Source organism: Hoplias malabaricus, chromosome 2, assembly GCF_029633855.1.
Source record: "Hoplias malabaricus isolate fHopMal1 chromosome 2, fHopMal1.hap1, whole genome shotgun sequence".
NCBI classification, from domain to species: domain Eukaryota; kingdom Metazoa; phylum Chordata; class Actinopteri; order Characiformes; family Erythrinidae; genus Hoplias; species Hoplias malabaricus.
Window position 1 is genome coordinate 50183501 of NC_089801.1, and position 21894 is coordinate 50205394.

Genomic DNA, 21894 nt, shown 5'->3' on the forward strand with positions numbered 1-21894 from the left:
ATACTAGTTTGGCCACTCAGTTAAATCATTAGCTGAATTATCTAATGATAATTAGATACAGATTTCTGTCCTTTTGAATATCTAAAACTTTTTTTGGATACTATTTTTACATAAACTAATCTAATTTACATTTTTGGGGCTTACCTGGAGAGATCCCTACAGGGCCAAACAACTCAGTCAGCTGTAGAGCTAGTTCTGTGGGTAGTTTCAGCTCCAACATCTTGATGTCCAAAGGTCTATTTTTTCCCTGACCTCTTCTCTCTTTATTTTCTTCCGCTTTCTTAAGTTCCATATCCTCCAGCTGGGCCAAGAGTGACTGTGTTACAGCATCTATCTCTCTTTTTATTTCTCTATCTTCATCATCACATTGTCTTGCCTCTTCTTCAATCCATCCTTCATCAAAATACTGATCAAACATCTCTTTTTGTGAGACTGATGTCAGTTCCTTTTGAGTTTCTGTTTCTGACTCTGTGAATTTTGGTAAAACAGGATCCTTTTGGGTTCTGCACTCACTTGCATGCTGGTTTGGACGTTTATTATTGGAAGGTATGGACATATTATTAGGGTCAATTATTTCAACTGTACCCCCTTGATCTCTCTCTACAAATTTATTCTCCAAATTATTTTTTTGATCACCAGTCTTTGAAACATGGATCAGTGAACTCTGGTTAGCTCTGTCCTCACACTGCCCAGCATCAATGCTCAAACTCGAACTGCAGTTTTCACTGGTGCCTGGCACCACACTCTGTACATCTGAGTACTTACTACAAACATTTTTCACCATCACTTCCAACTGGGACTCCTCCTTCAACTCAGGCAATTGCCCAGTCACCTGACAACTCGGTTCTTCTTTAGAAACCTGGCCCAAATCACCCTCCGTATCACCTGGAGAGCCCACATTTTTTCCCACATCCTCTTCCCGATAAAAGTGTTCACCTGAATCCAAAAGCAAGTTGGTAGTCCAATCCATGTCCTGATTACACTTTTCATACAGGTCCTCCAAGGTCTCCATGGGGATGTGCTTAAAATGCAAGCTGAGTATCCCAAGACTGTGTTGCTTTAAAGGCAATTCTGATAGGTCACCTTCCTCCACCTGTGAGCCCTTCTCATGACTAACACGATATGGCACTCCTTGTTGCTCAGAGGACGTCTCTTTGTTTGTTTTTGGGACAAAACGCATTGGGTTTCCTTCCAAAATAACTAAGTCCCTGAGACTGTTTGACTCCGCCTCAGAACATTTCTGAAAGTTAATTCTCCACACCAGTGAAAAGTCCTTAGGGTCAGTTTGCACTGAAGCACAGAGGCATGTGGTGGCCTGTGGTGAAGCAACTGGGGACCATGACTGCAGAGAGGCTGAGGATGCACTTTTATTGGTAAAAGTAAGTGCCAATCTACAGGATTTTGTTGCCCTGCGACAAGGTCCTTTCCGTTTCTCTTGGTTGATGTCAAGATTATGATCTACCTCACCTCCTTGATTTATAGTTACATCAGGAGTAAGGCACTGCTTCCATATCACCTGTAAATCCTTATTTGCTTTTTGTTCCTTCAGTGAGCGTTGACACTGAAGGTCATCTGCTGGATCAGATGTTCCAAACATCCACTCATGAGCACAGTCAGGGAGTAAAATCTGGTCCTTTATCTTTAACATGAGGTTCTGCTCGTTCACAGACAAAGACGGGCTCTGCTCGGTTCCTTCTTGGCAAATGTGACTGCCAACTCCTTGAGAAAAATCTAGAATCTTCTGGAACTCTGTTTTATTTAAGCTGTCACATTCAGACTGGCCCAGTAATCGATTATAAGGGATATTGTCATCATCAAGGCCTTGTAATTCCTTAATGTGGCTTTTCGATGAATCTGTAGTTGACTTCTGGCTTCTTTTCCCACGCTGTCCAAGGATTTCTGAGGGCCAGTCTCCAACAAAATTTAGCAATTCGGGTTTATCATCCTCTTCAGCACCACCCACCTGACCAGCTTTCCTTACAGAGCTATCATTAGTTTCAGTGTTGAGAGGCTGGCTGATGGCATCATTTGCAAACCGGCTGCACTCTCTCTCTCTCCTAACCCGCTGGCCAATTGTTTCTGAAAACAGCACTGGTTTTTCTGCAGTTTTTTTGTCCAATATGGCAAAATCTTCATTCACATTGTGATTGCTGCTCTTAGAAAGTGGATCTGTGGAACAGGTATCCAGGTTCAAGTCCAAACCCATTCCATCTAGTAGTTCTATATCTGTGGTTCCAATCTGTTCCAATACATGCTCTTTGGAGTTATCTGATCCAGTTTCATCTTCTGCTGTACCCATTCCGGCAGAGTTGTGACTACTGAGAGAGGAGACATCGGGCAAAGAGGAGGATAGGTGGCCAGCAGATTTACTAAATCCAGAGTAATCTACTAAGTCAGGGCGGCTTAGGGCAATTGGTGATGTCTGTCTGTAAAAAAATCATGAGTTAAAGAGTAAGTGTCTCACTGACAAATAGAAATAATTAGCAGAAATGTAATTCAGAATATGTGTTTTCCTACATAAAGCTCAATTTCATAGTCATTCTCAGTTTCTGTTTGTTTGGGTGGTTGTCGCATTGGGCTGTATTTTCATGGACGTAGCATAAGCACAAAAATAAGACTTGTATTGTTGTTGTTGTAGCATTATATTTAATTAATTTTGATAAAACAAATTAAATATGTGTTGATATAATAATTCTTAACAACAGTAATAAATATACATTGTTACTCACCGTGATGAGAAACTAATTTTGTGAATAATTATTCCAGTTAAACCAGCAGTTTTCTGATTTAACAGTCACAAAATAATGAAAGGTGAAAAAAACGAAATTGTATTTGGATAGTAACTGGGAACAGCACAGAGATCCAGTATCTTATATATTCATAATATTTCATTTCGAGCTACTCAAACAGCATTAAATGAAGTGTATCTCTCTGTCTAATTCAGCACACAAAACCACAATCTTGGAAAAGTCTGCTGACTTTGAGACTACTGAGACGCTGGTGCTGTCGTCCCACCGCTTCTCGCGATCACTCAGGTTTATTGACGGTGGAGCGGAGGGATGCCAGTGTTTCAGGATGCTCCCGTGTCTGTGTGTCCTCCTGGTTCTCTCCTTTTAGTTAATGCTGTCATAGTCAGATCTGCCGGAGTCATTAGCCACACTCTGGAAATTTTCATATTTTCTACTTTACAAACACAAAACAGTTCAAAACTAATTCCATCCCTTTACATCTTTCTGAGTAAACGACTGCCCACCTGTCTGTCTGGACACTGATGGATGACTGTCGAGATCCTCCTCCACGCTTCAGACCAGCTGCCCACGCTCCAGCAACCACCAAGTGCCTTGAAGCTGTCCCTACACTGAAGTTCTCATGGACTACTAACTATCATCACCAGTAGATTGACCAGAGGAGGATGGGTCACCCCTTGTGAGCCTTGGTTCCTCCCAAGGTTTCTTCCTCAGCTGGGGGAGTTTTTCCTTGCCACTGTCGCCCCTGGCTTGCTCACTTGAGGGTTTTACATTTGTCTTTACATTTCATGTCAAATCTTGTCTTACTGGAATTCTGTGAAGCTGCTTTGTGACAACATCAGTTGTGAAAAGCGCTATATAAATAAATTTGATGATGATGATGATGACTTGACAGTTGTCCAGAACATCATCATTGACAATCTCCACTAGGAAAATAAACCACAGTTCATTGCTGAAAATGCTGGCTGTTCTCAAAAATCTATGGAAGAAGAAAATGTAGCATTTAAGTGTGTAAGAGCAACAGGGGTGACTGCAGCCCTTATAGTGTCAAGAAAATTCAATTCAAGAACTTCACAAGGAGTGAACTGAGGCTGGTGTTGGTGCATCACGAGCTACCACAGAGTCATGCAGGGCAAACCAGTCTGAAATCATGGGGACTTTAAACAGTATTGAGTGGTCCAATGAGCGCAATGCTTTACAACCACAGTGGCTTAAGGGCCAGACGCGAGGAATGGATTCAGCTTCAACATGATATTTCAACGTTGGTGTGGTAGAGGGGATCTATGATGCATTTAACACAGACGATGCATTATTCCCAAGTTTAAACAAGTTTGAAACTCAACAGGGGGAAGTCTGTAGTTCTTTTCATTATGCTGCAGAAGTTTGTGGGCAGTATAAGAGATTGCCATGACAAAAAGGTAAGTTGCTTTAAAATCACAGCTGAGCTGATGAGGAGCTTCACCAGGAAGCACACAGCAGCTACAGCGGCTAAAAACTGGCTAGCAGAACTCAACCTGACATGCTACTGACAAAGCCAAGTTAGATATACCACGTTAGCCTACAAATCACAGCCACAACATTCGTTGTGATAAATCAGTTATATCTACTCGTCAAGACGAACATAACACGACAGCATGCGAGAGAGTAGAGACTTACTCGAATGAAGCAGGGCTAGTGCCGGGCGGGATGTGAAAAGGGAAAGCTTGTTTTCAGCGTAAGTGCAAGAGCAGTAGCCAAGCCGAAGCAAGCAGCCAGCCTCTTATAGAAGAGAAATCACTGCAGTAGTTACGATATTACACAGGGAAGTTTCAGCAGAGCAGGTAACCCAAAGCGCTCCATTTTACCAAGACAGAGGCAGCAGCAAGCATGAAGAGTGTAAATGTTGTAGAAAGTATACTCCAGACTAATCAGTCAAATAAACAGCTAACAATTCTAGGTTCTGCAGTCTGTTCCAGTCTCTGTGTTCTCACCCGTCTAGAGTTCATTCCAGATTCCAGTTCGTGTATTTGTTCACTGTCCTGAGTCCGGTCCGCCATCCAGTCCATGTGTTGCGTCTGTCACCGCTTCTTCTATGTCATCTCGGCGGGAATCATAAATACATCTGTGTGTACGCTGCTAGTCAGCCGTGTTTCGTGCTCTGTGATTTGTGTTGTGTATATTGAATTCTGTGTGTTTTCCTGGTTTTGATTTTGTGATATACATATATATAGGGTTGGGAGAGTAGGGTTGGCTGTCGTTTGTTTTGGGAGTGGGTTTTGTGTGTTTTTTTTTGTGTATACATAGGGAATAAGGTAAGGGTTTGTCTTTTGTTTCCTTTTGTTTTCACACAGGTAAGTTAGAGCTGTCTGTGTGGGTCAGTTAGGAGGGGTGTTTGTTTGTTATTTTTGTCGGCATAAGGCCATCCTGAAGTTCACTGGTATTTGGGTCATTGTAAATATCACATCTACAATATATATATATATTCTATTCATTATACATTCTGTGTTTCTGTTTGTGTCCTTTTTTTCACCTTCACATCTCTGTTACAGTTATTCCTTTCTCATACAATAATTCCAACACACCTCATTCTGTTACAGCTCAACCCTAGATTGGGTCGTAACACAATAAAAAAAGACATAAAAACATAGAAGGAACTAAACACTAAACACAAACACGGAGCAAAGCGGCAACCAAGCACACAACATACTTGCTAACCGAAAGTCATCCTTTTTCTTTTTGATTATGACAAATTGGGATGCTGAATTTCTGATTTAAGTAAACCACTGTGATTTTATTTATGATTGGGTAAGAATTCACTTACTGTCTTGGGTCCTTTATATCCACACCAAACACAGCTGTGGATTTGGACTGCGAGTCCATAATCTTCTGGACAGTTACATAACGGTCTTGGTGTTCCAGCATGCGCCGAATCTTTTCCCGTGTTACTCCATGTTTAGTACGTCTATAAAGAAAGAACATTTTGGGAGAAAGCTTGTCTGTAACTTTTTGACTGTTGGAAATATCACTCATCTATAAATTATTTGGTAATTAATTGGTAATAGGTAAATACAAATAAATTTTAATGCACATAAATTTGTTTTTATATATGTTAATATGCCAGGTGATTGAAATAGATTTGAATGCTCAAGAATAATGGGACTGATAAAATTTGACCTATTTTCATAACAGATACATTTAATATCATATTAAAATAATCATATTAAAATAATATCATATCAAAATAATCGTACCTTCATCGTAATCTTGGTAAAATGTACAAGTAATCGTGATATTGATTTGCGCTCATATCGCCCAGCACTACTAACTGCCAATGCTGTGCCAGCTAAAAGACACCTGTGTTGATTGGTATTGTGTTTGTGGTGAGTGCCATCTTACACACACACAGAAACCCAATTGTGCTCTCTTAGAATCCTGGCCTTGTATGGCTGAGCAGTCACCATTGTGCAGTACAGTCTCTTTATTATTTAACCATGTTTTGTGTCTGTTTATATTTTATTATGACATATGTACATGTGCATATATATTATGTGATTGCATCTGCCATACTTCTCCAGCTCTCTGGGTTTAGTTTTCCACCAGGTGTCTGGCTCACGGAACAATACTCCGTACTTGTGCTTCAGTGCCTGAGGAAAAACACAAGTTGATCAAACCATCAGTGGAGTGCATTAGTATGTATCTGACTAAAGGCTTAGGTGTTAAAGCTATTGGGTTCACATATACAGAAAACATTTCAACCAGTTTGGAAGGTTCACAGCCATATAAAGCCAAGACTCAGAAAACCATTTTAATAATTTACCTCAATTTATCTGGTGTGTTTTCATTTGTTTCCCACTTTTGACTGATGTTCTCAGGATTTGGGTGTTTAAAGGGTAAAATGTTTACTTTTTGTGTCCATCTTTACATAGAAATTCATTAACAACTATATATTTACTCTTCATTGCTCACCAGGCTAATAATTGTAGAAGGAAATTTTGTGTTCTAATTAAATGTGATGTTCTGATTTGTTCAAGTAATGACATCATGCAGTCACCTATAATATGGCATACATTATTTATAATAATTTAGGCACAGTGACAAGGTGAAAAGTGGCTCTGTTGTTTCTTTGGAGAATTTGCTCCAAAAGGGGAGTTACTTCAGTGATATGGAAGCGGTTTGGTTACAAAATATCAGATGTACAACAAACCACCGTAACTGAAAGAAATAAAAGAAGCCTCTAACAACAACAGGAGGAGGAACACAACTAATCTGTTTCACCATAACAAGCACAGGAAAATCAAAAATGAGAAACAGTCTACGAGCTCTAACCCAAACAGAAACACTACAGTGCCTAATAATGCCTATTCCGTATTTTTTTTTATTTACTGTGAGGTTTTAAGTTTACTATGTGTATATTTGTTTACTTTTGCTGTTTATATGCACACACTACATTTTCAGCACTTTAAATGTGTGGTAGATTTAAATGCTACATTATGTATTTTATACAAAATCAGAATCTTGGTAAGTTACTGTTTACAAAATGTTTATAGATGCTTTTTTGTCATTTCTTCTGAATGTTTAAAACTGTTACATTTGTTGTAAAATAAAATTTTAAATTGAATGTATATTAATATAACATTTATTTTATTTCAATAGTGTTCTTGAAATTAATAAAAGTATTTTTCAGTGTTTTGTCATGTCGCCAACAATATCGTTATTTGCCAAAATAGCTTGAAATAGTGTGATATTATTTTAGGGGCATACTGCCTACCCCTAGACATTTAATTGCATGAAAACCTTCAGTCTCTCTGACTGACTTTGTAGAGTGCTGAAAAATATGGACATAAAATGCAGGGTTCAATGAAACATTTGGACATTTTTACATTTGTAATGTGTTTTCCAGTATAAATCTAAATCAACGTTTACTATTATGAACTCTAGTTGAAACAGTGTCTGTTACCAACAGTAAATATTCAAATCTGTGACTGGATTAATTAACCAAGTTCCTGATGGACTAATATTTTTTCCTATTTTTCCATCAATTTACTGTCAAATCACGCACAAAAGCGCAAAGAGGAGCTGTGTGTGAGTGTGTATTTGAACTGTTACACTTTATAGCGGTGTGACACAAGATGTACACTGTTTTACATATTCACAACATTTCATTTACAAATACTAATCTCTTGTACACTTTTTTTCTATGTACTCACGTTTTTTGAGGAGTCTGTTAATTAAATATATTCTTTCACAGTTTCACACAGCATTTCATATATGGATTTGGGTTTTTTGTGTATATATTAAACAGATCTGAATATTTCACTACATTTGATTTGTATAATTTAAAAAAAATTATGACTCTTGATTGACTCCATACAAAATGACTTATTACTATAACTGAAAATGTAATTTTTTTCTTTGCCCCTTTAAGTTTCTGAGAAATAAGGTATTGTTCTGACAGTGATAATACACAGGATCTATACTGAATTTGATGTAACATATTTTATTCAATTACAATATTTGGCCAGCATATTTTAGCCAGCAGCTGGAATTTTCAGTATAAAATTTGTTCAAGAACAATAGGTTGTATAGTGTGAAGAGGACATTTTTTTAGGTCCTAATAACTTACCAGTGCAACATAGGGCTTCATTTCCCAACACTGCATATTGGTGTTGTCTATAATTATAGGTGTGTATCCTTCCTCAAAAGCCTCTTTTGCTGAAAATAAAATTGAACATCAATGTTGAATGGACAAAAATAAACATTAAAATATTGAATGACAACTAAAAAATAGCTTTTTGTGATACATTTACAACATTTAAAATGATACTTTTTTAATGCAATAAAAGCAAGAGTCTGATTTGTTAATACACTTGAACTGACAAATGCAAAATACTTTCACTGGCCACCTTGATTACATTTTGTAAATTGCGATTGGAGATACTCAGACAAGGGGGAAATAAAATGATGGCTTTTTTAATCACATGTTTTCTGGGAATCAGAAAAATCAGCCCTCAAAAATAATAAAAAATAATAATAAATTACTTAAAAATAAATAAATAAAATACCTGGACTGGATTGTTTAATTACATACGTTGTGGGCTTGTAAGCTCCAGATGCCCACATTAAATGTACAAATGCAAATGTTTCCATAATACTTCCCCTTTAACAAATTACATACTATTTCTTTTATTGCATTTTACAAAATGCCCTAACTTTTCAGGAAACTTGTTTTAAATGATGAAATGCTTATTTTAAGTCCTTCTGGGCCTCACTGTAGCCAGTCTCCCAGATGTCAAGTTTGAGGCCCAAATCCAAAGAAGTTGCAGATTAAATATACATTTATTTGTAAAAAATAAACTTTTAGTTTCAAAGTTCGGACATTAATGTCCAAAGAGAAATATTGTTAACATATGCATTGATCGTAGTTTAATGTTCCTTAACATAATGCATTTCTGAGTGAAATGGGATGTCTGTAGAGGAAGTTATATGTGTGGGACATGATTTTATACAGTGAGATTCGATAGGAAGGCAAAAGAAAACTTGTCAAAATAGTGATATTATTGGTTAATATAACTTTTAAAGGCCTGCAGGATTTCACATACATAATCACTTGTTATTAGGTGTTTTACATAAAAAATAAATCATTACACCTTCATAAAAGACTTTTGTATTTTAATTTATGTGGCCAAAATAAATTATATATTTAAGCTGTATTCATCTGTTTCTTTAAACCAGGGGTTTAATATTAAGTACATGCTTTTGTTTTTACATCTACTTCCATGTTTAAACAATAAAATAAATAGGCTTGAGAAATCAACCAAAATTTTTATTCCCTTTACAAATGTATTAAGCCTGTGTGCCCACAACTGTTCACCTTTTTCCACCAGTGAGCATCCGATTTGCTTTTCCGTTTACTAACCTAATTTGAAACAAATCAGCTCATTTCCACCAAAAATTAGTTCCCACTTGAACTAGAAAAGTTTGTTCCCAGCTTGAACCAAAGAATAGTAGGTTCTTCAGCGAGAACCATGACTGCGTCCATGGGTAAAGTCAAAATGGAGAAGCTCCAGAAAGAGCACACAGCCACAGAATGAAGAAATATCCCACAGTGGAACTGGACAGGTCATTTACAATTGTGTTATATTGTCTTTTGTGGCGGGTGAAAGACCAGTGAACCATTTGGAGCTATGGAGCTTTTTGTTTTGAAATGAAAAACATAATCAGGAAAATCCCGTGTCTGTGTGTTGCGCTGACCCCAGAGAACATGAGGTGAGTTGGCTCCTTTAATCTGCTGCTAACAAGCTCACCAAAAACGTACTCCGAACTTCATGAACTTAAGCCGAAATACCATGACTCTGTCCTGATTTTATCTGTTTATCTCCAGCCCTGGCACTGAATACAGCCACAGCAACAATGAAATGAAGCACACCTTTCATTGTCAATCACATTCTATTAATCCAATCGACAACAGGAGTTTGGATCCATTTCCACTGCAGCTGTCATTCCAAGTGAAGTAAATAACAGTACTGCTATTGGCCAGAGTCCAATGGGTGAAAAATGCATTACTAAGGATCATCAGGACATGGACACCACAGTATTTTATTAATCTGTTGAGTGTTTGTGCCCCACTCAAACCTGGTACTTAAAATAAATTTGACTGACATTAAAATAGCATTTAAAAGTTTCTTTTAAACTTTGCAATACTCACCTCGCTGATGATTCCATGCATGAGCCTCCCCTAGTAAATCTCGCTCATAAACGTATGTCCCATTTTGGATAAAGTACTCATCAGTACTTAATACCACGCCACTTGGGTTTTGTTCCAACATGGCACTGCAGAGGACCAAAGAGTGCAGAATTAGATTTTACACACACAAAAGCAGACACAGAAACAACCAGACACACAACCAGACAAACAACTATTCAAAAGTTTGGTCTCTGTTTAAGTTACATGTTTGATGATTTTGTAGGTGAAAATAATTACACATCCATTACAGAGAAGTTCTGCATGCTGTAATTTACACTTTTTGGGAGTTCTGGAAATACTGACAATTCCAATCAAATATATAAATATGCTATGACTTAAATAATCATGACAGTGACCAGCTGTCATATTCCCCTAGCATATACATAATAAACAAACATGTAAACATGCTTACCTGGCCAGTGTGGTTTTTCCTGATCCTGGAGCACCTCTGAGCAGCACCAAGACCTGACCGCTAAGTTTAAGTCTACTTTGAGGGGGAACTGTCCATGATTTGGGAACGGTGGCCAAGGGCTTTAGAGGAGCTTGACTGACTGGCCGACGGGCCAGCCATTGCGCAGCTGTGAAAGGATGTGCGTTCCAAGAATTAGGGGCATCCATTACTGGCGTTATGAAGACTGGCCTTTCAGGATGGGGATTGAATTCTGGAGCCTGAACGTCCCAGAACTTGGATGCAGTTTGTAATCCTTTGGAATGCAGTGTTTTGTCCACCTGATTTGTGGAATAATCTGTTCGGCAGTAGGCCTTAAATGCAGAAAACCTTGAGCTGGAATCCTCTGTCAAGTGACTGAAGTCAACAGAAACATCCATCTCCTGAGGGCAAGATGCACCTCCAAAGCTAAGTTCATTTACTGGTGAAGCCCCACCATAAGCCCCACCGTGGGGTTGGAGCGTGGGGTTGGAGTCAGAGCTCTGCCCACTCAAAGACCCAAATTTGGAATCATTCTCCACATCTAACTGATCAAACTCTGACATGGCTTGATGACCAGGAAAAGTGCTTTGAGGCGGAAATGAGGATATAGCAACTGATTGGGAGGGAGGTGGTAATGAAGCGAGTGGAATGGAAGAGGGCAGAAGTTGGACATCAGGATGGCTTTCTTGCAGTGTTAAAGTCTCTAGTTCTTGATCAATTAGAGAGTCAAACTCTTTGGTTAGGTGTGCAGTTTCTGGGCTGAACCTCTGGCATGAATCTATACTCTCAGACACTGCAGAAATCTCTGATGTCATCTCAAAAGGTTCTGTCTGGATCTGAGTGGGTCTTGTGTCCAGCAATGCAGCTGCTATCTCAAAACCCGAAAGTGGCGGAGTAGCTGAGGTTTTGCCTTCAGCAGCATCAGAGAGTTCTAGGAGAGCATCCATAGCATTCTCCACTAAGAAGCAAAAGACAAAATACAATATACTCACTTGTGTTGCCAGCTATTTGGACATTAATGGGTGTGTGTTGAGTTATTTTCAGAACACAGTAAATATGTACTGCTATACAAGCTGTACACTGACTACTCTAAGTTATATTCAAGTTTCATTTCTATAGAGTTGTCTCATTAAAAGATATAATAAAGTACTTGTAGAAATGTAAGGGGTGTACTCACTTTTGTGAGATACTGTATGTGAATGTGTGTATTTGCTGAAATGTTCTAGCAATTGTAGCTATGTGTATTTGAATAAAATCATTTCAGCATTTTAGCCTGATAATTTATTTGTATCATTGTGTAAAATTCCCTCAGCTTCATTACTTATACAGAATTCGTAGTATTTTATCCATCATATTTCTCTCACTTCAATACACAATATGTAACCTATTTCACAGACAGATCACACAGCCACTGAGAATCAACCCCAGAGAGATAAAAACATAAAATAAAGCTAAAACTTAGTTTAATCCACTGTTAACTGATTGACAAATATAAACAGACGGAATAAAGTACATCCATGCAGTAATGCTAAATAAACATTTCAAATATGATTTTGTCCAGAGAACCAATTTAAATAAATGTTCAAGTATTTATTTTCATTTCTACTGTGCAGTACTATCATTCTACTCCTTGAGCCATTTAATGAAATGGCATCTACTTTAACACTTGTGTTATCCTCATACAGTAATTTAGAAATTAATTGGACATTTGAGAATTACAAGGCATTATTTACTCTGAAAACAACATTATTTTAGAAATACAAATAATATATCAACACTTCAGTAAAATAAATCAGGTGCTCAGGTTTATTTAAATAAAGTTGTGTTATGGTTGAAAGTGTTGAAATTTGAAGACATCAGCTCCTTGTTTTGAAAACGGGAATACTTGCTGTTTACTGCATTATATACATGTTTATTTGTAATAACATGATTGGTTCTAATGTTAGCTACACTCGGATGTTACCAACTATAATTACTTGCACAGTACTGTATGTCAAAACCAGCATAGCTTCGTTTAAAAACACTCATCTGATAGTGTCGTACTTTGCTGTATATATGTAATAAATTTAAGTGTCATCGTTGGGTCGATCTTTACTGTGACTATTTAATAAAATGTATTTAAGTGCTGCTACTTTCTGTTCTGTCAAGTGTGTAAATTCACATACTGTAAAAAGTTGTTAGGCCGTGCACGGGTCAATTATTCTACGTCCAACTTCAACACACATGACCGCACAAGTCCAAACGTGTAGTTACCTTTAAAATCTGCTTCAGAAAGCACCATGTGAATAACATCAGGGTCCAGATGTGAGAACATCTCCTGCATGCCCATCACTATTTGGTCTCTGCTCTGAGAGTTGCAGGTTGGTGTGGTTTGGGAGTTTCTCTGGTGGTTTCTTGGAACTCTCTTCCCAGCGGGGCCGCGGCCCTCGGGGTCGCCGCCGAACTGCGCCGAAACTCGGCCCGGACTCTGCCCGTTTCTCTTCTTCTTTGGCATTTTAAAGGCGCTGCGTCGACACAGCGATGCAGGCAAATCCACTTCTTACGAACTTTAACAGAAACGCTGCAGTCGAGGGTTAGCATTTGGCACGAAGCTACAGAAACCAAAGATACGGGAAAAACTCTTACAGTACTGGTGAAATCTAACAGCGATGCCAGTGGGCAAACAGGGAATAACAACAGCTCAATCGTGGGTGTTGTGTGAATCAGATGTTTGAGTGTACTCTAACGTCTAATGGTTTGTTTGTTTGTTTGTTATATATATATATATATATATATATATATATATATATATCAGTATATCAGTGAATGTTATGAATGAGATAACCAAAGGCATACAGAGTGTTGTTTAGATGTAAAATGGTGTACTGACCAATCACTGGATTAGGAGCACCTGTACATTGTATCTATACTCTGTCAATTTTATCAGCTCCACTGACTATAGAGGAGCACCTTGTAGTCCTGCAAGCACATACTGTAGTCCACCTGTTTTTCTAATATACTTTTTTAATCACCATTTAAGCTTGCTTTTCAGTGGCCAAGACCACAATATATCAGGTATGATTTAGGTGGTGGATCATCCTCTGTTGACACACTTACACTGAAGAGCACATGGTGTGTTAGTTTTGTGCTGTGCTGGTATGAGTGGATCAGACACAGCAGGGCTGCAGGAGTTTTAAAAGCCCTCAGTGTCAATGCTAAACTGAGAGTAGTCCACCAACCAAAAACATTCAGCCAATAACACCTGAGGAGTAGAGGATGATCAGCACAAACTGTGCAGCATATGAGCTACTGTCTTTGACTTTGCATCTACTGGTTGACCTATTAGGTAGGTGTGTCTAAAAGAGCGGACAGTGAGATGACACAGTGTAAAGAAAACTTCAGCAGCACTGCTGTGTCTGATCCACTTGTACCAGCACAACACACATTAACACATCATCACCACATCATTGTCACTGCAACACTGAGAATGATCCACTACCCAAATCATACCTGCTCTGTGGTGGTCCTGATCATTGAAGAGCAGGGTGAAATTGGGATAAGAATGTATGCAGAGAAACAGGCTAACTACCGTCTATAACTATAGAACTACAAAGTGATCCTGTACAGTCATTGGAAGTGATAAAATGAAGAATGAAAATGTTTATTGTACAGAATTGTAATTATGGTCTCATCTTTAAATGTGCTGTATAAATACATGTAACTCAGACTGACTTGATTTGATCCTACCACCATTGCTGGGCACAGCCAGGTATGATGTCCCTCAGTCTGTGAGTGGTTGAAGTATTTTCCAAAAGATGTTTAGGCCACCCCAGAAAAGTTGCTTCTTTAACTGCTAAAGCCAGAATTCTCTGAACCATCCAGGTGCAAAAAGCTTTCTTTTGCCTGAGAGGCTACCTACCTGATGGTGTCCACCAGGTGGAAGATAAAACCTTTCTGGACAATGTCCTCTGACTGCCATTACCCACAGACTCTAACTACCCTTTTAGGCTTTCCAGTAGTGATGTGTCGGTCGCGAACGAACCGGTTCAAAGAGCCGGCTCTTGTAAGTGAACGATGAGAGCCGGTTCCCGTCTAAGACCGAGCCATTTTTTTTCTAAGGCTTGTCATTCAACCAATCAGAGAACAACAAGCAAGCTCCAACACTCCAACCCTCTAAGCTGAGAAACTTGGTTTTCCTGAATGCCAATCTGCCTTCCAAAAAATAGTTGAAGAAAATGTTAAATCAGTTAAATGTTTGTTGACAGTTTTGGTTGTTTTAATTACTACGGTTGAATGCTGCTGTTTTTCACTTTGCAGAGTATTTGTTTATTTTATTCCCCAGAAATGGATGATTATTTAATTTAATAAACTATTTTGTAAAACCTACCTTCTATTGGCTATATTTCAGAGTTTACAAGTGATTTTTTAAGGTGTTTAAATAAAAATCCAGTTATTTATACAATTGAATGTGTGAGTGCAATCAGTGAGTTATTACAAGACAGCCATAAAAACAATTGGCCATTGCAACACTATTTATTATTTTTAATATTGAACAATAATATTTTGTCCATATTCATAAAAAAATGTAGGTAATATTGTTCTATACCAGTGGAAATAAGTGGTAAAACAAAGAGCCATTTAGGAGCCGAAAGAGTCGACTCTTATGAAGAGCCGAGTCAGAAGAGCCGGCTCCCCAAAAAGAGCCGAAATTCCCATCACTACTTTCCAGGTCTGTCTAGCAGGTTTTCCCATATGTTATATACAGCTCACCACCATATAGTGATTAGTTGAAAGGCCAAACTAACAACTTAGGCAACCACAAAGTCTACAACGGAATCTTGGCCCAAGATGCTCTGACACCAAACACACTGATGAGCAAACTTTAAACATGTTTAAACACGATGTATAATATGGAAAAAATTCTGATAATACCCCACAGATTCCCGCCAGAATCCACCTACTTTCACCAAAAATATTGAAAACTGTACTGAAATTCCATTTTTCCTTTTTTAGCTACATGAACTGTGGCAGTGAGGTACATCTCTCGTCTACTGGGACAAATTACAATTGTGTGGTTGCTTGCAAGAGACATAAATCCCTATTTAAAATAGCCAACAGCCTTGTATCAAAATCCCTTACTGTGGGTTTGATGTTCATATGAGCAACCCTTCTTTTTCAAGAAAAGCACTCTAAATTAATTTCTTAATGTTTATCATGTTAATAATGAATTATGCGTCTAATTTTGTAGATTTATTTAAAGTAACATTTCCTTTTAACTTTTATATTTTTGTATGGGGCGTCAGATGAGAAGGATATACTGTTTCAAATTCATAGAATGTGTAAAGCACTTTGTGTTACACTCCAAAATACAATGAGTAAAATTAGCGCTTACAATAATGGCTCATAATATCTCTACCTGTTTTAAAACAGTTTCTGAGATCTTGGCTGAGTCTTAAATGGCTCGCGCTCCCTATTTAGTGAACTATATCGGTCATGGATTGTCTACCCTCAAATAGTGCAGTAATTGTTATGGTAAATCACCTTTTGCTAAAGATAAATATATTTTTAATTAAAAAAAACATATTCCTTATCTGTGTGCAGGAGCCTATATTTTTTCATGACCTACTCTTTGCACTAGACGAGTGCTAAAGAGTTATTTGGGACTGAGCCCGTGTTTTTAGTGTGGTTCTTCCCTTTCTTCTTTCTCCCGCCCACACTCTGCACTGCGAGGTGTCGTTGAGACCGAGCGGGGGCGCTTCTTGTCCAGTGATTTTAGAAGAGGACACTGAAACAGAAACAGCGCTGTATGAAAGACAAGCAGCTTTGTGTGGAAACTAACGTAAAAGCCCTAAACCCCGAAAACGACCAATGAATTAAAACAACCTGTGTGAGAGGTAATTGTCGAGAATGGATCTGCGTTAGGTTGTGAATGAAGTTGTGTTGTTGGAGCAGTTTGTGCAGTAGTTTTAGCGGTGAGAAACGCGTTGACTGGGATGTTCAGAGCCGCGCTGTCGCTAAGTTCAGTTCAGCGTTGCTTTTTCACTCAGCAGCAGCTTTAGGAACGATGCTGTCTCACTGAGTTGGACTAACAAGTAAATAACTGATTATTTCCACAAGTTAAAGTTGAGGTACTTTTGGAATATTGCGAGGTTAAAGTATAACTCCGAATAGAGAAGACTTGTTGCAGATACGAACTAATGGATTTTACAAAAAAGTGTCAGTGTTAGGTGAATCATATTTATTTTGAGGCCTAGCGCGCTAAAGGCTAGGCCACCGCTTGTCTGTGGCTAATGTTAGCGTGTTGCTATTGCATTGTTATGAATTAGTCTTTAGTCTGAGGGATATTTCAGGAGAAATGTTACGAAACATATTTTGTCCAGCCTCTTATTAAACCTGTCCTTAAATGGACGGATCAAATTATGAATAATGTGCATAATGCGGTGACTGTGCCTTGTTAGCTGCTCAGCTAACTCTTTATATTCAGAGCTATGTTTTTAACTCCAGAAACTTATTTAGCATGACTCGGACGGCTCGTGGGTTACTTGACTAATTTTTTATATACTGCAGCGTGCAAACCGATATTCAGATAGTTTGTATTGTGTTTAAAATGTGCTTTTTGCCCAAGTGTGGTCGGTTCGTTCGCTGAACTTTTGTTTTCTCACCCATAGAGGCCGGTAGAGGACTGTTTGGAAAATTAACGTTTGGCGGCATGGAGTTCCCTCAGCAGCAGAAGCCGGCGGCGGACGGCAAGATCACCTACCCGCTCGGAGTTAAAGAGATAACCGACAAAATCAGCAACGATGAAGTAGTGAAACGGTTAAAGGTGAGACCATTTACAGTGCAGCGCAATTGTCAGAGATAAATCCTTTCGATATTAAAATACAATATGTATGTTTTTTTTCTCGGGATATTTATGATGAAATAATTAAAGACAGTCTGCTTGAATTTTGGGATGTTTTAAAAGGAAACAAGGGAGGAAGATGGGTATTTTCTAGACTGAAAAAAAAATGTTAAAATACGTTGGACTGTTACCATAAAATCTAAATACCACAGCACTCAATAAATGGATGTTACATGTTGAACTGTCACCAATTAGCTGTCTTTCTCAAGAGATAAAAAAAAAATCCAGACGCTTTTGTTTATATTTGGACAGAAAGTGTCAGAAGACACCTAAAGTTAAGGTTTTCAAAGAATGCGTAGTAGAAAAAGAAAATAAATGAAAAATTAAACAGGACATATTATAAAAACATAATTTGATCTGTGCATTTACGCAACAGTTTGGGGTTCTGCAGCTTACAAACTGGGAAACAACACATCCCAGTCAGTGTTTGTGGGCTGTCCAAATCAGAAAACCTGGGATAAAACAAACATTATTGATTTTGCTCAACTTCTGATGGACCTCTCCATTCTCCAGTCACTGCTCCACTACTCATGTTCCAGTGAGAGTGCAAAGTAGGAATTAAACAGTGTAATAGAGAAAGTGTAAAACAACTAGCTAAAACAAGAGTTTGTCTGCGGCACATGATGCTATAGTTTGAGCTTTGTGTGGCTTGTCATTTAAAGTAATAGGTGGGACGTGGTTTGAGTACAGACACAGAAAGTTGTCCTTTCTGGAACTGGGCCTGTAACTAATAACCTATTGAGTATTAAGCCTTTATAATTTTGACAGTATTTCTATGTTAAGCGGTGTAACTTTTCTAGCAATAACAGTGCTGGTTTAGAAGCCCAGGCCACTTGCATGTGTTGCAATTATCACAGAAGACGCTTCTCAGACAAATAAATTGGTGCACGAGGCAAAAAGCAGTGGTCAGGCAGAAAGCGAGTCAGAAGAGGGCCAATTCAAATGTCGTGCTTAAAAAAGAAATGTACCATTAAAAACAGATTTTATCTAAGTATGGGCAGAGTTGTACATGTTTATTGCTCCCATGGGCAGTACACAACTGACATGTCCCATATATTTTGAGACCATAGTGATTATTCAATGCAAGTTTTCCTACTGAAGGTGGAGGAGAGGAATACCAGAGGAAATGAAAGTAAAAAGAGGGTCTTAAAACTGGTTCTCTATGGTTTGTTTACGTTCAGAAGCTCGGTGTCTTTAAGGTGGAATGGTGTGTTTGAGAAAACAGAATAACTCTTGTGTGTTGTGAATTTTAACTTGTTTAAGTTTTACTCACTGTTTGAACTACAACGGAAACTCATTTGTAAATTGTGTTGTTTAGTTTTGTAGTAATTTTGGTTTGTTTACTTTCATGCAGTGAGCATCTCCTGAATTTGGAGATATTTCCACATTAAGTAATCTGAAACAACAAACATAAGTCAATGTTACCCACCTGTGGAGCAGGAATAGAGTTCTCTTTGTAGTCCAAATAACTCCAGATGCAGTCTTTTCACTGCCATGAGCAGAGAGAGAGCCTAACATACCAGACCAAGACAATTTTTTATCTTTTGCTGTTTACTGACACCGGGGCTTCGTAACATTACAACTTCGTAACTTCAAATTAGATTGGTTTCGAGCATGAACAGAGACCTGAGAGCTTGCAAATGGTCAGGAAACGTCTTCTGAATTTTATAAAAAGTGTTATTTAATTAAAATAGTGAACTTTGCGTTTAGGCTGTGAGATTTATTTTTTTTAAATATATTATTGTAAATTGGTTCATACTGTTCAGATGTAGTAACGAGTTAACAAATTTTCTAAGATAGAACAATTTACAATGCACATTTTAATAGAATTCATTAGTTTTATTGTTAAATGCAGTCCTTGTTACTTGAAATAAGAACAGGTCAGTTATTTGAAGTAGTTGTTTATAATTCTTCCAGTTTGGTTGAAAACTGACAAATATTGTTGAAATTATTTCATTTAAATGATATTTTATTTAATTTCAAAATCAGTTGCTGGCTACATAAGATTTTAGTATAACTAATTATTTATTACAATATACACTTTTTGGCATGAATCATAATGCATGTCAGACATTGTGATGTTCCGGTGTTCTTACCAGTTGAGCTACTTGTCGATATGCCCTACTTCACAGCTCTGTGCATGCTCAGACCTGTATTTTTTACTGTTTTAATGTGTTTTTCATGATAAATTTGTTTTCCTCTGGTGTATTATACAATCTTTGCTTGCTGTTATTATTTGCTTGAGTGTTCTAAAACTGTTCATAACGAATTAAATGTAAAAACCTAAGAAGTTGTACTTATAAAAGTATACCAGGATAGCACAGTTCAACAGAACACTGGAACTTTGCTTGAATAAATATTCTCAGACTGGACCTTATGGAATGTTAATTAAATACGCCAGGAAAAGGTGCTGAAGTCAGTCAAACTGAAAAGGGAAGTCTCAGGAAAAAATGAAAGCTGTTCCATTAATTCAAATTTTTAATATACTTCCCTGTACTCTACAGGACATATGCGATGAGTGTCGAATCGTTAACTTCAGCGTATTTTTTGGTCACTGACTTACCTGTTACAGCCAGGCAACACTAGATCTGTGGGCAGATTTTGGTAGAGAAAAATATTTTGTTTTTTTTTCCTTTGTTTATCTTGTCTTTTTTTTTAAATCTGAATGACTTGAAAGACTTGACAATGCTGAAGCTAGCTTTGCCTTTACTAGTTTCTTATTCTTATTTTCTTTCTGCCTTGAATTGGTCGATGTGATACCAAAGTGGAGCTCAAGTGTCACAAAAAGAAGCTGTCTGCTAAGAAACCAATGTCAGCCTCGTAACCCCTAGTCTAAGCTTTATCTACAAAATGAATCAGTATGTCATTATAAGGCTGAAGTGTGCTTCATATTTTCCATTTATTAAAAAGTTCCACTCTGCCTTTAAATGGCATATCAGTTAATTTCTGGTGTCAAAAATGCGTAAAGTTGCAACGGAAAATTTGAAAAAGGAGTTTGCAGCCAAGGATAGCCTCATCTAGAACTTGAGTATGGCACATGGCGTTAGTGGCTAAAAGTAATTGGACAAAGTTAATATCACAGTTTAGCCAAAGAGTGAGCAGAAGCAGCTCTAATTCGTAGCCACATTCACTTGGTCCTTTTCCTTCGCCAATCTTTTATATTTTTTGCCATATTTAATCAGTAGCTCTCTTTATTCATGCTCGTCATTTTGCTTCATTTAACCTCGTCTTTGCACTTTCATATAAAATAAGTAAAAATGTACACAAATGTACATATACACTGAAAAATTAATAGCTGTTTTTTTTAATAACACATCCCCCTTAATGGTATAATACTGAAGTAATTATTCAGATATTTCTAAAAATGACGACAACAGCATTAAATACTTGTTTTCATTACATTATTATTAATGTACAAAGTTCTATGTGTTGATTGATATCATTTATACTGGTTACTTGCTTTGAATTGGTTTTAGAACTGATAAATTATGTGTGCTTCGCTTTAAATAGGTTTAACTGTTAGTAATACTTAATGAAGAACGTGTAAATTACTCTGTTAGGTTGGTGTTTATAACAAATGTCATGTAATTGCGAAGTGAAAATCCAAAACTGACTGTTAAAATTGGGTGAAGAAAATGGAGGGCAGAAAAGATTGGCTGATACTGGCTTGTTTTGCTTTATGATCCAATTAAGCTATTTTTCTAGTTACATATTTCTTATGTTTACCTCATCTGACCTGAACATTAACTGTTTTTAAGAAATGTTTTAACTGTCAGTTGGTTGCCAGTCTTTGCTGTACCATTGATTAAACCATTGGCTAATCTTACCCTCAAGCCAGTGGCTAGTTTCATAGCTGTTTATATTCTAAGACCTCGAATCCAGTGTCTGGATGGCTTTTTTTTCAGCAGCAAGTCAGAAAAAGAAGTTTTCCCCCCTTTTTCCTATCCCCCCTGTCATTTAGCATTACTAGACAGTGGTTTTGTGATGCTATAACATAAGACATATAAGCCTTTGGAAATGGTGACATTTATTCCAGTTAATTTTTACTATTGAACTTAATTTTATTTACTTTATTAATACTAAAATATTTTCCTGTAACATTAAAATCCTATAG

General features: G+C 37.6%; 2 protein-coding genes across 5 annotated transcripts in view; one reads left to right on the forward strand and one right to left on the reverse strand.

The window, feature by feature from the left end:
• n4bp2 (NEDD4 binding protein 2) overlaps nucleotides 1-14847 on the reverse strand; it is a 33154-nt gene extending 18307 nt beyond the window's left edge. For both annotated transcript variants that reach the window (XM_066659972.1, XM_066659973.1), the window contains exons 1-8: nucleotides 14799-14847; nucleotides 13154-13491; nucleotides 10883-11858; nucleotides 10432-10556; nucleotides 8350-8438; nucleotides 6294-6370; nucleotides 5548-5688; nucleotides 145-2426 (exon numbers count right to left, since the gene is read on the reverse strand). In XM_066659972.1, coding sequence (XP_066516069.1) covers nucleotides 145-2426; nucleotides 5548-5688; nucleotides 6294-6370; nucleotides 8350-8438; nucleotides 10432-10556; nucleotides 10883-11858; nucleotides 13154-13394 — 3931 coding nt within the window. In that variant the 5' untranslated portion in view covers nucleotides 13395-13491; nucleotides 14799-14847. The remainder of the gene's footprint in view (nucleotides 1-144; nucleotides 2427-5547; nucleotides 5689-6293; nucleotides 6371-8349; nucleotides 8439-10431; nucleotides 10557-10882; nucleotides 11859-13153; nucleotides 13492-14798) is intronic.
• A 1752-nt stretch (nucleotides 14848-16599) lies between these two features.
• The window catches only part of pds5a (PDS5 cohesin associated factor A), a 37689-nt gene continuing 32394 nt past the window's right edge, over nucleotides 16600-21894 (forward strand). Inside the window, exons 1-2 of one of the 3 annotated variants that reach the window (XM_066659983.1) lie at nucleotides 16600-16773; nucleotides 17548-17702. In XM_066659983.1, coding sequence (XP_066516080.1) covers nucleotides 17589-17702 — 114 coding nt within the window. In that variant the 5' untranslated portion in view covers nucleotides 16600-16773; nucleotides 17548-17588. Of the gene's footprint in view, nucleotides 16774-16830; nucleotides 16972-17547; nucleotides 17703-21894 lie in introns of those variants that run through there. The other 2 variants (XM_066659985.1, XM_066659984.1) reach the window with 2 other exon arrangements.